The following is an 18,010-nucleotide window of genomic DNA, read 5'->3' as shown; positions in this document are numbered from 1 at the left end:
ATCTATGGTGTCTCCCTAGGGGTCTGTAGTAAACCATGAATGGTGGCCCCATAGAGGGGTATTTCATGGTGTGCCAACAGGGGTCTAATCCATAGGAGGAGTCTAATCCATAGTGTTTACCTAGGGGTCTGCAGTAGTTCATGGAATCCCCATAGGGGTCTACAGTAAATCATAGTGTCCCAATAAGGGTCCTACCCATGGTGTGCTCACGGAAGGACCATCCATGGTCTGCAAACATGGACCCAGGTGCCACTAATAAGTAACTTCCAGCTGCCAGCATTTGACAAGGGAGGGATTGGGCATCCCAGGACGGAGCTGCTGCCCTCCCAAATCCAGGATATGTTCACAATTTATACATTTAGAGGGTCATTTACTATCAGCTATACGCCAGATTGTGGCACAAAGGTGATTTGCACCGCAGTCTGTGCCGGTCTTAAGAAATGACACCCTTAGTGTTTGGAGATTTAATTTTTTTATTTAGTGATTTTTTTTTTTACATTTTCTGGATATTTGAAGTCACCTTGAGCTTCCTGTACATGAGCCGACCCTTCCGACAGCCCAGTGTTCTACTGCAGCGGGGGTCTGCTCCCCAGTATATGGTGATGGTTCCTCATCCCGTAGGAGAGTCTCCCCGTTAATCCTCCTGTTATCGTGTACGTTTCCTTCTAGTATGTTCCTTCATGTTCCTCTTGTGATTTCAATCTCCTGAAGCTGCTGATGTGAAATTTATTTTGTGGAACTTGTCATTTTTTTTTCACAGCCGCCTTGGACGTGTTCAGTCCTTGAAATCTTTCTTATCTGGAGCCCGATAAAAATAAGAAAAGTAAAAATAATCATAAGATATCGAGAGTTACCGAGCGTGTAAAATATGTCAGATCTTTACGGTCTGCAGACTACAAACAGATTGCTGCATCTAGCCTTGAAGTGTATGAGGGATGACACTTAACAGCGCTGAAGAAACACATATTTATACTTCTTTTCCGTCCGCGTGTTTTTTTTGTAAATGTCTTTGAGGAGCTTTGCATTTGTGCGGCTTGTTATAGAGCGATTCTATCATAAATCTATTTGTATGAGGGGGAGGCATTGAGTATACAGGAATACAACATGCAATTGTGAAGAATTCCAATAGTCCAGCATTGAAGGACTAAACAATCCTCAAGTTTTCACACTGGCCCCTTAAGGGCCATGAAGCCCAGAAACGCTTCATAGTCTAGACTCTAGATCATTGATTTTCACCACATGGCTCTCAAGCTATTGCAAAACTTCCGCTTCCAGCATGCTGCTGGTAGTGGTATTTTTGCAACAGTTGGGGAGCCACGGGTTGAAGACCACTGGTCTAGAACATCCTGGAGGAATTCCATGGATCTGGGTCAACCACTTCTATGTCCATGTCAATGCTGGACCAGTAGTTCTGATAAATGTCCAAGCTCCAGCTCTTGGATGGACCATTAAAGGGGTTGTTGACTATGAACAACCCATTTTAATTAAACAGGGCGGCCTGCATCTAGCTGACCACCAAGCTGAGCTGGACCACTGTTGGGACCCATCTTGCCATTAGAAGCTTGTATCTGAGGCCCCACTTAAATTATTGGGCATCCAAGTAAGGCATGGACATGAATGATTCTACAGAACCACTGTTCTCTGCTTAATAGAAGAGTAGAACTGCTGATCATGGGACCACCACCTCTTCTATTAACCATGGGAAGTATTTGTCTACTGAGGACCTTTCCATTTGAGGGCCTTTCCTAAAGTATAGGGCCTCTTCTGGCAGCAGATTCTCTTTACCAGTTCTGTCTGCGATGTGACTCCATCCCTGAAGTTATAATAAAATGTTTTTGGTTGTTTTGGGGTTTCTGTCCGATGCATGTATATTGTGCGATTTGTTCCTCAGAGTTCAGTTCTATATTCTTATTTTCCCAATCTTTGTTCTTTTAGATGATGGACCGTACTCCAAGGGAAGCAAAGACTTTTCAGGGAACGATGTTGCGTTGGTCTCCAGGCGTCAAAGCATTCCAGGTGAATAGCCACAGAAATTGAAGTGCTGCCATTCGCCCAGTGAATTTAGCAGTTCTGACCTGTTAATGACCCACTTTTCTTGTTTACCTCCCTAGCGAACCTACTCAATAAATTAGGAAATTGCTTAAAAAGTCTCCTCATTACCATTTGGGCATCAACCCTGTCCCGAGCCTAAACTAAGAGCTTTTAAGTTCCTTGGAGGTAGGGACAGTTGTCTCAGCCTATTTGGAGAGCCCCGCCCAAGAGGAGCTGGTATTTGATTAGTGTTGAGCGAACTTGTGTTTTAAGTTCGGCGTCTAAAGTTCGGGTTTGGGTTATCGAAGAATCGCGTTATGGATTTCGCTACCACGGACCATAACGGGATTTAGAATCCATAACAGGATTCTTAGATAACCCGAACCCAAACTTTAGACGCCGAACTTAAAACACAAGTTCGCTCAACACTATAGTTGATTCCCTGTGTAAATATTAGCACCCTAAAATGACATAAAAGGAAGATTTATATGAATTTTTTTTATTTTTTTCCCCACCTGCATACTGGTTGTGTCTGTGTGTAACTTCAGGACAAAGTTAAGGAGTTAGCGTTTATGGGGCCATTTCTGAGTAACATCCCCCTTTCATTTTCCATAGGGTGTGTGAATCTGCACATAGGTCATATCATATCTGCTCTGGGATGAGGAGGGGGTTGTGCTGGCATGAAACAGCCCGAGGACAGGCGCACCAGTTGCATTTCACAACTATGGGGCAGCAGCCTTAAAGGGGAACTCCATTGTCGGTATTTTGTCAGGCTCCCTCACATGAAGCTGAGCTCTGACAGTTTTCCTTAGTATAGGGCTGCAGAGATTTTGGAGACCTTTTTTTTTTTTTTTGACGTGTGTTTTCTTAACTCCCCTGAATAATCCTGACTCCACACGAGTCGCCTCTGAGCAGCGGGACCTCCCGAAACTATAATTAAAATTTTGTCAGGACCGAAATTAAACCACAGCAAGGAAGCATTAATATCCCGGCAAGGTGCCATCTGCAGTCATATTAAGACCCGTGTGCGAGGCCTGCGAGGAGCCGGCCTGGGCATCTGATAATTCGAGCAGCAGCAGGTGAGATTGATAGGACGAGGACTCCAGCGGAGCAGTCAGTCATCCAGCAGCCATCGGATCAGAGCCATGTGCCAGCTTAACCCTTCCTGTGCCCTTTCGCTAAGTGCTAATTTAATTCCTAGGAGCACTGGACCAGCCTGTCACCAGCTGCTTCCCAGCACGTTTCATTGCTTTTTTGGGGGGTTTTTTATAGCTTTTTTTGGGTCAATGAATATTTATCTAATTTAAAAGTGCTTAGAAACATGAACTACATGCGGGATACATGGACTGCAGAAAGCGTCTCTTTCTATTTCTAGTCAACAGTTTGTACATTACATCTGATTCTGGGAAAGCTGGGTACAAATGGCCACCTTCCTAGAGGTTGTCACCCAGCTTTTCTGTGTTCCAGACCAGTACTAGTGCAGGGCCCCAGAATAGGCAACATTGGTCTAATGTTAAGTGAAAATGTTTGCTGTATTTGTATACCCAATAGTATTGTATGGATAAGTCAGGGTTAACAATGCATCTTGGCTCAACCCCTTACCAGGATTGCCAGGAGATTTGCACTGTGAACTGCTCAGAACTGTGCCTTGATATTGTTGGATGTACTACTACTCCTATCCTGCAGTTTAGTAAAGAGTGATTTATTCATTTACTACCATCCGCCGACCACTTCATCCACACTCCTAACAACAAAGGCACCCCAATCACCACCAGGCGGGAGCCCCAACATCAGGGTGTGCCCCAAGGGAAGAAAGGGTGTGCCCCCTTGTCGCTGCACTGCCCTGGGGAGCATCCGCGTGAGGGTTGCCACTGTGATCCAAAGCGACCATTGCCAGCATTACTACCACTCCCATCCTTCACTTGTTATAAAGCAAGGACCTGGGAATATATTTTGGGCTCTTGAAAAGCTGTACTGTCAGCCATATTTGTTGTCGCCCATCCTTCCAACACTGTTGAATGTCTAGTTTCCCTGGTTCTTCAGGCATACGTTCCCTGCTCCTGTCCTCCTAGTGCTGTTCAGGACTCTTGGAAAGCTGGGTGTCAACCCCATTTGCAGCTGTAATTGGGACCATATTGGTTGTCACCCAGTTGAGGGCTATGGGATCACTATATGAAGATCAAGCTGGAATAGTGGAAGTGTTGGAGATCTGATGAGATTTTGCTAAGACTAATCCTTGTTCCTCCTCCTTTGCTCCTCAGAGGAGTTCCGGGGAGTGACCATTGTGGAGCTCATTAAGAAAGAAGGCAGCACGTTGGGACTGACCATCTCTGGGGGCACAGACAAGGATGGCAAGCCCAGAGTGTCCAACCTGAGGCCGGGAGGCTTGGCCACCAGGTGAGCTTTTCCGTCCTGGTCCCCGGTGATCGGTGCTGCCGAGTTGCGGTCTGTTTCACAGCCGTCATTTTGTTTTTCTACAGAAGTGACCAGCTGAATATCGGGGATTACATAAAGTCCGTGAATGGCATTAACTTGACAAAACTGCGCCATGAAGAGATTATCAGCCTGCTGAAGAACGTAGGAGAGAGGGTGGTGCTGGAGGTGGAGTACGAGCTGCCGCCAGCCTGTAAGTCACTGAACATGCCATCTACGGGCTCATATGCCGCCTATTGCCAATTCTAAGAGTATTAGCAGACACCGAGGGGTTAAAGCAAAGCACATTCCCACAGGTCAAGGAGGTCCAGGGTAACCTAATGTCGGTAAATGGGTTGTATCATCACTGAACCTCCTCCCTTTGTTCCACAGCTCCCCTGACACAATATAAGATCAGAAACCAGACCAAACCCTTATATCGAGGTCAGACCCCAGACCAGACCCCTGTATTAATGTCAGACCCCAGACCAGACCCCTATACTAATATCAGACCCCAGACCAGACCCCTATACTAATATCAGACCCCAGACCAGACCCCTATATTAATGTCAGAAACCAGACCAAACCCTTATATAGAGGTCAGACCCCAGACCAGACCCCTGTATTAATGTCAGACCCCAGACCAGACGCCTATATTAATGTCAGACCCCAGACCAGATGCCTATATTAATGTCAGACCCTAGACCAGACGCCTATATTATTGTCAGACCCCTATATTAATGTCAGACCCCAGACCAGATGCCTATATTAATGTCAGACCCTAGACCAGACGCCTATATTATTGTCAGACCCCTATATTAATGTCAGACCCCAGACCGGACCCCTATATTAATGTCAGACCCCAGACCAGACGCCTATATTAATGTCAGACCCCAGACCAGACGCCTATATTAATGTCAGACCCCAGACCAGACGCCTATATTATTGTCAGACCCCTATATTAATGTCAGACCCCAGACCGGACCCCTATATTAATGTCAGACCCCAGACCAGACGCCTATATTAATGTCAGACCCCAGACCAGACGCCTATATTATTGTCAGACCCCTATATTAATGTCAGACCACAGACACTGATGTCAGACCCTAGACCAGAACCTTTATACTAATGTAAGACCGCAAACCAGACCCTGATATTGATGTCAGACCCTAGACCCGACCCCCGATACTTATGTCAGACCCCTTATACTAATATGACACCCCCCCCCCCAATACTAATGTCAGACCCCTTATACTAATATCTGACACCCCCCCACCCCCCCCCAATACTAATGTCAGACCCCTTATACTAATATCTGACCCCCCCCCCCCCCAATACTAATGTCAGACCCCTATACGAATACCAGAGATGGTGGCATCAGCGGAGCGGCCGACAAGTACTGACAGTGCGATCTTTCATCTACAAGCGAGAAGACTCCGGAATTTTCAAAACCTGAAGAAACCCTTTAATGTCAGACCCCAGATCATATTCCTATATTAATATTAGACCAATGATAATCTTTATATAGCGCCAACATATTCCGCAGCGCTTTACTGTTCAGGGATCATAAATAACAGAGCAACAGACGAGTCTATAATTACAACAAGAGGAATGAGGGCCCTGCTCGCAAGAGCTTACAATCTATGAGACCTAGATAATTTCAGAGCCCAATATTAATATCGGACACCAGACCGAAATCCTACATTAATGTCACACACCCGAACAGGCCCCTTCAATACGTTCAGATCCCCTCTATTAATATCGGACCCCAGATGAGACAAAAGAAAACCGTTTTCAGAGCCCAGCGTCCACGCGCTTCAGGAAGGCTGTAGATACTGATGTACGTGTATTTGGATCAATCTTACATCTCCCCTACCAAGAGGTTTTTAGTGCCTAGTGTCTCATCTTTATTTATTTTTTCCAGCTCCAGATAATGCCGCCATCATCCCAAAGACACTGGAGATCACCTTGTGCAAAGAAGGGAACAGCTTCGGGTTTGTTATGAGGGGTGAGTGCAGCAGCGTCTGCGCCATTTCTCCACTTCTTAGATGTTCTATTCAGTTACTGTATATTGTAACTCTTTATGTTTCTGGGGATGACCACTAATAGGGATGGCGTCACAGGGGTTTGATGCCCAGCTATTGCCATGGCACACAGGCTCGTTTTGCAGCAATACATGCCATGCGTCCATGCTGCTACATAAGGCGGCAGATTTTGCGTCCAGGAGTTTTGGAAAGCTGGGTAACCTCTGTAAAGGTCACTATCCTCGTCAGCCAGCTCCTTTGCTGGTGTCTAAAATGTGCATTTCCTATAAATAAGACCCTTCTTATCAGCCTGGAAATGAACAGGAGCAATAGACGAGGCTGCATGCTCACAGGCTACCACTAGGGGCAGCGCGGGTCGATCGCCTGGCGCAGTACAGATGCAGCTTGCGGTATTTTTCCATTTACGCTCCATTGAGCTTTCACCCCATGTTATCCTCAGTTGTGAACTGCCCTTGTCATCTCCCGTGGGAACATAGATCAATATCTAAAGCTGCAGTGGCGTATAGAGAGGGGGGCACCAAACCGTACAGAGGGGCCGCGTCCCTTTAAGAGCAGGGTGTAACTGTAAGATAATTGACGCGCGCGGTGCAATTCCCTTCAGCCATGCATCTCGTGCACATCTATGATATGCTGCCTGATAGGGGTTGTCTCATTCTGCAGGGATCCAGTTCATCATTGCTTTGCACTGCATGTCATCCATTTACCCACAATGCAATGCTTTGGATGTCAGCCATGACAGGATGCACCATCCCTTGGACCAGGCTGCTTTATACGTGGCCCAGGGTTGCAACTATTGGGGGGCATTGCACGTGAAACATGCTTAAAGTAACACCTCCTGTACTTTGCTTTGCAGGAGGGGCACAGGACGACTGGCACAAATCCAGGCCTCTGGCGATAACCTACGTGAGACCGGGAGGACCTGCAGATAGGTAAGGCTGAGCCCTGACTGTGCGTCTGTAGGTGGCGCGAGCGCCCTGGCACACAGTGGGTTAAATTCAGCGACAGCAGGATCCGCAGTCTGGCACTTTCATAAATCTGTCCCCGTATTACTTACAACAGGCAGGGAGCGGGAGGCATATTGCAAATGACTGCTAATGTCGGTTTAATTCCACGGCAGACAGGACGGCGGATGAGCGCCGCTTCTAATTCCACCGTTTAAATAAAATTCCCGTCTTTAAGGGAAGATTTACTCTCGCCACAGACGGCAGCGAGCTGCAGGTGTACGATTGTTTTTATTCTGCATGCTCAAAATGCCAACTCATAATCCTGCAATCCCCATACCTGACAAGTCTGATCCTCTGGCTTCTTGCAAGGGTTAATGCTAAACCATTCACTGACAGCAAGCGGAGATCAGGATAACGGTGACGAATTACTGTGCGAATGTATGATGGAGCAGAACCGAACTTTCATTACACCAGTGAATCTGAATTACTACAACTGTCTCTCCAACCGCTGAAAGTACATTTCCCTGGGTAGTCATAGTATGCTGAGAGTTGTAGTCCCCCCCATTGGAAAACTATTATTTTAACCCCTTGAGGACAGGCAGATTTTCAATTTTTGCGCAACGTGTCCCTGCCATCCCGGAGCGATATCTTTTTTTATTTTATTTTTTATATCCCATTTGCATAGTCAAATGAGGTCTTATTTTTGCAGGACACGTTGTACTTTACAATGGTATCATTTAAGTGGAAGGCTGGAAAATAAATCTAAAATGAATGGAATTCTTAAAAAAAAAACAAAAAAAAAAACCCAATTCCGCTATAGTTTTATGGGGTTTTTTCCCCCGAGATAGTAAAACTGACCTGTTCTCTTCATTCTCTGGGTCAGTGCCATGACGGCGTTGCCACCCACATTTATGTAGTTTTTTTGTGTTTTAATATTAAAAAAATATATATATTTTCGTTGCATCGCCGTGTTCTCACCCCCATAATTTTTTTTAATTTTTTTTAAGCCATATCTATGGAGCTGTGTGCGTAGTTTTTATTGATACCATTTTGGAGTGTGAATGACTTTGTGATCACTTTTAATTACAGTTTTTTATATTGTTTTTATATGTTTTTTTATTTCCATTATGTTGTTCACTTAACCGGTATAAGTACATTTATATTTTAATAGTTTGGGCATTTGGGGGCGCAATGGTGAAAATGTTGCTGTCTGGAGCGGATGCCATTTTTAACGAATGGACTACATGTATGGAAGATGTCCTTAAGGGGTTAAAGCTTTCTTGGAAATTCCTATTTCTTCTCTGTTCTAATGGCTTCACCGTTCCATATAACCTTGACCGACCTATCATCCTTCATGCCGTCACCCGCCGAATCTACTAACACCGCTCCAGAACGGTTTGACTCTGTCACCTTGTACACTAGGCTGCCCGAATCCCTGCAGAATCCCCATCTCCTAAAGTCTCTTTATTCTTAACATTAAATCAATGAGAAAAATTTCCATTAAGATATGCAGGTGCCGCAGCGGTGACAGGCAGGCCTAAGCAGATTGTACTGATCAAAGTGAGACGCTGTCGGATATCGGGAATGATTTAAAGCATTTGTCATTTTAATTTGCTCAGCTAAGCACATGGAAAATTCATCCAAAACGATAACGCAGAGTAATGCACGGCTTCAGAAGGACACCTGGAGTGGATGCAAGGGTTAATCTGTAATCTGACAAATACGTTTTTTCAACACACTGCAGGTGTCCATGTCCAGGGAACAGTGTGACATAAAGGGGTTAAATGCTAATAACTCTCTTAGCAACCTGACACCTATGTACAAGAATATATCTATAATGCTGCCTTATATATACAAGAATATAACTACTATAATACTGCCTCCTATGTACAAGAATATAACTACTATAATACTGCCTCCTATGTACAAGAATATAACTACTATAATACTGCCTCCTATGTACAAGAATATAACTACTATAATACTGCTCCTATGTACAAGAATATAACTACTATAATACTGTTCCTATGTACAAGAATATAACTACTATAATACTGCTCCTATGTACAAGAATATAACTACTATAATACTGCTCCTATGTACAAGAATATAACTACTATAATACTGCCTCCTATGTACAAGAATATAACTACTATAATACTGCCTCCTATGTACAAGAATATAATTACTATAATACTGCCTCCTATGTACAAGAATATAATTACTATAATACTGCTCCTATGTACAAGAATATAACTACTATAATACTGTTCCTATGTACAAGAATATAACTACTATAATACTGTTCCTATGTACAAGAATATAACTACTATAATACTGCCTCCTATGTACAGGAATATAACTACTATAATACTGCCTCCTATGTACAAGAATATAACTCCTATAATACTGCTCCTATGTACAGGAATATAACTACTATAATACTGCCTCCTATGTACAAGAATATAACTACTATAATACTGCTCCTATGTACAAGAATATAACTACTATAATACTGTTCCTATGTACAAGAATATAACTACTATAATACTGCCTCCTATGTACAAGAATATAACTACTATAATACTGTTCCTATGTACAAGAATATAACTACTATAATACTGCCCCTGTGTACAAGAATATAACTACTATAATACTGCTCCTATGTACAAGAATATAACTTGTCACGGCTGTGTCATGGTCTGGTATTGTGGACCATGACACTTTTGTTGTGCATGCTTGTTGCTGGTGGTAACATGTTGTTTTTGCATGTTTTGACACTTCCCCTTTAAGTTGTGTGTCCCTTTCCATCCTGGTGTGCACAGGGTTAAGGCGAGTTTGCTAGGTGTGGTGGGTGTGACCTCAGGCCTCCTTATATGTTGGGGTGGTGGAACCTGAGGTCAGTTTGTTTTGCTTGTCAGTCTGTGTAGGAGCTCTGCTCCCTGGCTGTACGTAAGTCTGTGTGAGCCACCCTTATTTGTTATATTGTTTCCTTTGCTCTGTTTGCTTAAACCCCTCCGGGAAAGCAACCCCCTTTTCGGAGGAAACGCACCACAACACAATAACCTCCAAACAAGGCCCACACCATAACAACATACACCAGGTGGGAGAGGGAAAACAGACACGCCGGAGGGAGCTCACAGACAGAGCTAGGGAAACAATATAACAAATAAGGGTGGCTCACACAGACTAAAACATACAGCCAGGGAGCAGAGCTCCTACACAGGCTGACAAGCAAAATCATACTGACCTCAGGTTCCACCACCCCAACATCTAAGGAGACCTGAGGTCACACCCACCACACCTAGCAAACACACCTTAACCCCATGCACACCAGGATGGGAAGGGACACACAACTTAACCACTTCAGCCCCGCTAGGTGAAACCCCCTTCATGACCAGAGCACTTTTTACACTTCTGCACTACACTACTTTTACCGTTTATCGCTCGGTCATGCAACTTACCACCCAAATGAATTTTACCTCCTTTTCTTCTCACTAATGGAGCTTTCATTTGGTGGTATTTTATTGCTGCTGACATTTTTTACTTTTTTTGTTATTAATCAAAATGTAACGATTTTTTTGCAAAAAAATGACATTTTTCACTTTCAGCTGTAAAATTTTGCAAAAAAAACGACATCCATATATAAATTTTTCGCCAAATTTATTGTTCTACATGTCTTTGATAAAAAAAAAATGTTTGGGCAAAAAAAAAATGGTTTGGGTAAAAGTTATAGCATTTTACAAACTATGGTACAAAAATGTGAATTTCCGCTTTTTGAAACAGCTCTGACTTTCTGAGCACCTGTCATGATTCCTGAGGTTCTACAATGCCCAAACAGTAGAAAACCCCCACAAATGACCCCATTTCGGAAAGTAGACACCCTAAGGTATTCGCTGATGGGCATAGTGAGTTCATAGAACTTTTTATTTTTTGTCACAAGTTAGCGGAAAATGATGATTTTTTATTTTTTTATTTTTCTTACAAAGTCTCATATTCCACTAACTTGCGACAAAAAATAAAAAATTCTAGGAACTCGCCATGCCCCTCACGGAATACCTTGGGGTGTCTTCTTTCCAAAATGGGGTCACTTGTGGCGTAGTTATACTGCCCTGGCAATTTAGGGGCCCAAATGTGTGAGAAGTACTTTGCAATCAAAATCTGTAAAAAATGGCCTGCAAAATCTGAAAGGTGCACTTTGGAATATGTGCCCCTTTGCCCACCTTGGCTGCAATAAAGTGTCACACATCTGGTATCGCCGTACTCAGGAGAAGTTGGGGAATGCGTTTTGGGGTGTCATTTTACATATACCCATGCTGGATGAGAGAAATATATTGGCAAAAGACAACTTTTCCCATTTTTTTATACAAAGTTGGCATTTGACCAAGATATTTCTCTCACCCAGCATGGGTATATGTAAAATGACACCCCAAAACACATTCCCCAACTTCTCCTGAGTACGGCGATACCACATGTGTGACACTTTTTTGCAGCCTAGATGCGCAAAGGGGCCCAAATTCCTTTTAGGAGGGCATTTTTAGACATTTGGATCCCAGACTTCTTCTCACACTTTCGGGCCCCTAAAAAGCCAGGGCAGTATAAATACCCCACATGTGACCCCACTTTGGAAAGAAGACACCCCAAGGTATTCAATGAGGGGCCTGGCGAGTTCCTAGAAATTTTTTATTTTTTGCATAAGTTAGCGGAAATTGATTTTTTTTGTTTTTTTCTCTCACAAAGTCTCACTTTCCGCTAACTTAGGACAAAAATTTCAATCTTTCATGGACTCAATATACCCCTCAGCGAATACCTTGGGGTGTCTTCTTTCCGAAATGGGGTCACATGTGGGGTATTTATACTGCCCTGGCTTTTTAGGGGCCCTAAAGCGTGAGAAGAAGTCTGGAATATAAATGTCTAAAAATGTTTACGCATTTGGATTCCGTGAGGGGTATGGTGAGTTCATGGGAGATTTTATTTTTTGACACAAGTTAGTGGAATATGAGACTTAGTAAGAAAAAACAAAAACAAAAAAAAAATTCCGCTAACTTGTGCCCAAAAAAATGTCTGAATGGAGCCTTACAGGGGGGGGGGGTGATCAATGACAGGGGGGTGATCAATGACAGGGGGGTAATCACCCATATAGACTCCCGGATCACCCCCCTGTCATTTATCACCCCCCTGGTAAGGCTCCATTCAGACGTCCGTATAATTTTTACGGATCCATGGATCGGATCCGCAAAACACATGCGGACGTCTGAATGGAGCCTTACAGGGGGGTTATCAATGACGGGGGGTGATCAGGGTGATCACCCCCCTGTCACTGATCACCCCCCCTGTAAGGCTCCGTTCAGACGTCCGTATGATTTTTACGGATCCACGGATACATGGATCGGATCCGCAAAACGCATACGGACGTCTAAATGGAGCCTTACAGGGGGGTGATCAATGACAGGCGGGTGATCACCCATATACACTCCCTGATCACCCCCGGTCATTGATCACCCCCCTGTAAGGCTCCATTCAGACGTCCGCATGATTTTTACGGATCCATGGATACATGGATCGGATCCGCAAAACACATGCGGACGTCTGAATGGAGCCTTACAGGGGGGTGATCACCCATATACACTCCCTGATCACCCCCCTGTCATTGATCACCCCCCTGTCATTGATCACCCCCCTGGTAAGGCTCCATTCAGACGTCCGTATAATTTTTACGGATCCATGGATCGGATCCGCAAAACACATGCGGACGTCTGAATGGAGCCTTACAGGGGGGTTATCAATGACAGGGGGTGATCAGGGTGATCACCCCCCTGTCACTGATCACCCCCCCCTGTAAGGCTCTATTCAGACATCCGCATGATTTTTTACGGATCCATGGATACATGGATCGGATCCACAAAACACATGCGGACGTCTGAATGTAGCCTTACAGGGGGGTTATCAATGACAGGGGGTGATCAGGGTGATCACCCCCCTGTCACTGATCACCCCCCCCTGTAAGGCTCTATTCAGACATCCGCATGATTTTTTATGGATCCATGGATACATGGATCGGATCCACAAAACACATGCGGACGTCTGAATGTAGCCTTACAGGGGGGTGATCAATGACAAGGGGGTGATCACGCATATAGACTTCCTGATCACTTCCCTGTCATTGATCACCCCTCTGTCATTGATCACCCCCCCTGTAAGGCTCCATTTAGACATCCGCATGATTTTTACGGATCCATGGATACATGGATCGGATCCACAAAACACATGCGGACGTCTGAATGGAGCCTTACAGGGGGGTGATCAATGACAGGGGGGTGATCAGGGAGTGTATATGGGTGATCACCCGCCTGTCATTGATCACCCCCTGTAAGGCTCCATTCAGACGTCCGCATGTGTTTTGCGGATCCGATCCATGTATCCGTAAAAATCATGCGGACGTCTGAATGGAGCCTTACAGGGGGGTGATCAATGACAGGGGGGTGATCAATGACAGGGGGGTGATCAATGACAGGGGGGTGATCAATGACAGGGGGTGATCAGGGAGTGTATATGGGTGATCACCCCCCTGTAAGGCTCCATTCAGACGTCCGCATGTGTTTTGCGGATCCGATCCATGTATCCATGGATCCGTAAAAATCATGCGGACGTCTGAATGGAGCCTTATAGGGGGGTGATCAATGACAGGGGGTGATCAGGGAGTGTATATGGGTGATCACCCGCCTGTCATTGATCACCCCCCTGTAAGGCTCCATTTAGACGTCCGTATGCGTTTTGCGGATCCGATCCATGTATCCGTGGATCCGTAAAAATCATACGGACGTCTGAACGGAGCCTGACAGGGGGGTGATCAATGACAGGGCGGTGATCAATGACAGGGGGGTGATCAGGGAGTTTATATGGGGTGATCATGGGTGATCAGGGGTTTATAAGGGGTTAATAAGTGACGGGGGGGGGGTGTAGTGTAGTGTGGTGTTTGGTGCGACTGTACTGACCTACCTGAGTCCTCTGGTGGTCGATCCTAACAAAAGGGACCACCAGAGGACCAGGTAGGAGGTATATTAGACGCTGTTATGAAAACAGCGTCTAATATACCTGTTAGGGGTTAAAAAATTCGGATCTCCAGCCTGCCAGCGAACGATCGCCGCTGGCATGCTGGAGATCCACTCGCTTACCTTCCGTTCCTGTGAGCGCGCGCGCCTGTGTGCGCGCATTCACAGGAAATCTCGGCTCTCGCGGGAGGACGCGTATATGCGTCCACCCAGAAGAGCAGGGCCGCCGGCAGGACGCAATCCTGCGTACGGCGGTCCTGAGGAGGTTAAAGGGGAAGTGTCAAAACATGCAAAAACAACATGTTGCCACCAGCAACAAGCATGCACGGCAAAAGTGTCATGGTCCACAATACCAGACCATGACACAGCTGTGACATCACTACTATAACGTGTTAGCAATGGATTGCTTTTCCCATTGGCTGTTGTCCTGTTTTTGGTGACTGGCTGTGCTCATCTTGTCATGTTTCCTGTTTCAGGGAAGGAACTTTGAAAATTGGGGACAGGATTTTGTGTGTGGACGGCATTGCTCTGCACAATGTTCCTCTCTGTGATGCTCTGAATATACTCCGGCAGTGCAGCCAGGAGGCAGTCTTCCAGATTGAATATGATGTTGCGCTTATGGGTGAGCTGGTGTTTTATGGAATGGAAATGCAGTATTCTGTCTACAGTATTAATCGGGACTAAAACAGAAGAATTGAAATAAGAGTTAAATAACATAAAATAGAACTTCAGACGTAGATTCTCTCTGCCTGAAGCTGCCACTAGGGGGAGCTCACTGAAGACAGATTTGGTTTAGTTCACTGGGCTCTGTATACACTTGTATGCTGTCAGCTCCTCCTGGTGGTGGCTGCAGGTAGATCGAATTTTTTTCATGCAACATTCTCCGTGCAGTAAATTTAGATATGCATTAAGAAAGTAATCGGTACAACTTTGAACCAAGCGATGCAGGAAACATTTGTAATGATGGCTTCACTCATGTGTCATCTTGTGGGTCAGCAGTGATTTCAGTTGTGCACAGCAGTCTAAGCAGGAGGAAGGGACTACTCTTACTGTACTGTAGTGTCTGCACCAGTCCTGGCACGCTGTTCTCGCCCCTGAGAGGCAGATTACTGCTGCGTCTCGCTAGGAGTCCTTTAACAAGTTGGAACCCTCCGAGGCGCAGTCACCCCACTTATCATCTGATGCAGGAAATTAATTGATTGGACCAAATCCAGCGTCTTCTCAGTGGATTTCTGTAAAGAAAGATTAACTCGTGGAGGACTGCACTGATGTATCTAGATTACACCATAACCTAGAATATAAACAGGATTATCTATCGTCTTATATCCATCCACCTGTCTACCCAGACACTGTGACAAATGCATCCGGACCTCTGCTAGTGGAAATAGCCAAGACTCCAGGATCCACGCTGGGCATATCCCTGAGCACTGGCACTCACCGGAACAAGCAAGTCATCATTATTGACAAAGTTAAACCTGCCAGTGTGGTTGACCGGTGAGTATGTCCAAGATAACGTAATTTACAGTTTATTTAAATATCATTTTACATCTAGAATTGGTCTAATTCACTGTGTACATACCTTACATGACTTATCCTATATTATACTCCAGAGCTGTACCCACTATTCTGCTGGTGGAGTCACTGTGTAAATACATTACTTATCCTGTACTGATCCTGAGTTACATCCTGTATTCTACCCCAGAGCTGCACTCACTATTCTGCTGGTGGAGTCACTGTGCACATACATTACTTATCCTGTACTGATCCCGAGTTACATCCTGTATAATACTCCAGAGCTGCACTCACTATTCTGCTGGTGCAGTCACTGTGTACATACATTACTTATCCTGTACTGATCCTGAGTTACATCCTGTATTATACTCCAGAGCTGTACCCACTATTCTGCTGGTGGAGTCACTGTGTAAATACATTACTTATCCTGTACTGATCCTGAGTTACATCCTGTATTCTACCCCAGAGCTGCACTCACTATTCTGCTGGTGGAGTCACTGTGCACATACATTACTTATCCTGTACTGATCCCGAGTTACATCCTGTATAATACTCCAGAGCTGCACTCACTATTCTGCTGGTGCAGTCACTGTGTACATACATTACTTATCCTGTACTGATCCTGAGTTACATCCTGTATTATACTCCAGAGCTGTACCCACTATTCTGCTGGTGGAGTCACTGTGTAAATACATTACTTATCCTGTACTGATCCTGAGTTACATCCTGTATTCTACCCCAGAGCTGCACTCACTATTCTGCTGGTGGAGTCACTGTGCACATACATTACTTATCCTGTACTGATCCCGAGTTACATCCTGTATAATACTCCAGAGCTGCACTCACTATTCTGCTGGTGCAGTCACTGTGTACATACATTACTTATATTGTACTGATCCGGAGTTACATCCTGTATTATACTCCAGAGCTGCACTCACTATTCTGCTGGTGCAGTCACTGTGTACATACATTACTTATCCTGTACTGATCCTGAGTTACATCCTGTATTATACCCCAGAGCTGCACTCACTATTCTGCTGGTGCAGTCTCTGTGTACATACATTACTTATCCTGTACTGATCCTGAGTTACATCCTGTATTATACTCCAGAGCTGCACTCACTATTCTGCTGGTGCAGTCACTGTGTACATACATTACTTATCCTGTACAGATCCTGAGTTACATCCTGTATTATACTCCAGAGCTGCACTCACTGTTCTGCTGGTGCAGTCACTGTGTACATACATTACTTATCCTGTACTGATCCTGAGTTACATCCTGTATTATACTCCAGAGCTGCACTCACTATTCTGCTGGTGAAGTCACTGTGTACATACATTACTTATCCTGTACTGATCCTGAGTTACATCCTGTACTATACTCCAGAGCTGCGCTCACTATTCTGCTGGTGCAGTCACTGTGTACATACATTACTTATCCTGTACTGATCCTGAGTTACATCCTGTATTATACTCCAGAGCTGCACTCACTATTCTGCTGGTGCAGTCACTGTGTACACACATCACATTCTTCATATATGTATTTGCACCCCTTCTCTTGCAGCTGTGGGGCTCTTCACCCCGGTGACCACATCCTATCCATAGATGGCACCAGTACGGAGCATTGCACTGTGATGGAGGCGACCCAGCTGCTTGCGAGCACCACAGAGAATGTGAAGCTGGAGATCCTCCCGGCACATCACAGCCGCCTCTCTCTGAGGCCACCAGAGACTGGTCAGTCCACGTTGCATGCAGAGCACCCCCTGAGTGTTTTGTGATGGGATCTCAGTCCGGCCCGGTGAAGGTCAGAGTCAGCCGCCTGCAGTCAGTCTGCAGAGGAAATGCTCTGCTCATCCATGAAGGGCTGTTATCAAACGGGGCAAGGTTGGAGCAGCCGTCTATAGGCGGCTTATATCCTAGGACCTGGCGCCAACATGTGCAGGGGGCATCGCTCCCCCTGATTGCACTGAGAATATTATGTATGTCGCCTGGTTGGTTGTTAAAGACTTGATCTA

The 18,010-nt window shown here is 45.1% G+C and overlaps 1 protein-coding gene across 4 annotated transcripts in view; it reads left to right on the top strand.

Moving 5' to 3' along the window:
- Positions 1 to 18,010, top strand: part of GRIP2 (glutamate receptor interacting protein 2) — a 59,592-nt gene that overhangs the window by 9,895 nt on the left and 31,687 nt on the right. For all 4 annotated transcript variants that reach the window (XR_006390861.1, XR_006390860.1, XM_044301077.1 and 1 more), the window contains exons 2-9: positions 1,936 to 2,016; positions 4,293 to 4,428; positions 4,512 to 4,657; positions 6,368 to 6,451; positions 7,342 to 7,417; positions 14,961 to 15,106; positions 15,831 to 15,978; positions 17,560 to 17,729. Coding sequence is in view for 2 of the 4 variants with exons in the window: in XM_044301077.1 (XP_044157012.1) it covers positions 1,936 to 2,016; positions 4,293 to 4,428; positions 4,512 to 4,657; positions 6,368 to 6,451; positions 7,342 to 7,417; positions 14,961 to 15,106; positions 15,831 to 15,978; positions 17,560 to 17,729 (987 nt within the window). In the remaining 2 variants the exon portion in view is untranslated. The remainder of the gene's footprint in view (positions 1 to 1,935; positions 2,017 to 4,292; positions 4,429 to 4,511; positions 4,658 to 6,367; positions 6,452 to 7,341; positions 7,418 to 14,960; positions 15,107 to 15,830; positions 15,979 to 17,559; positions 17,730 to 18,010) is intronic.

Source organism: Bufo gargarizans, chromosome 7 (assembly GCF_014858855.1).
Source record: "Bufo gargarizans isolate SCDJY-AF-19 chromosome 7, ASM1485885v1, whole genome shotgun sequence".
Taxonomy (NCBI): domain Eukaryota; kingdom Metazoa; phylum Chordata; class Amphibia; order Anura; family Bufonidae; genus Bufo; species Bufo gargarizans.
Note: the sequence above shows the minus strand (reverse complement) of the source record. Positions and strands in the feature narration are given on the sequence as shown.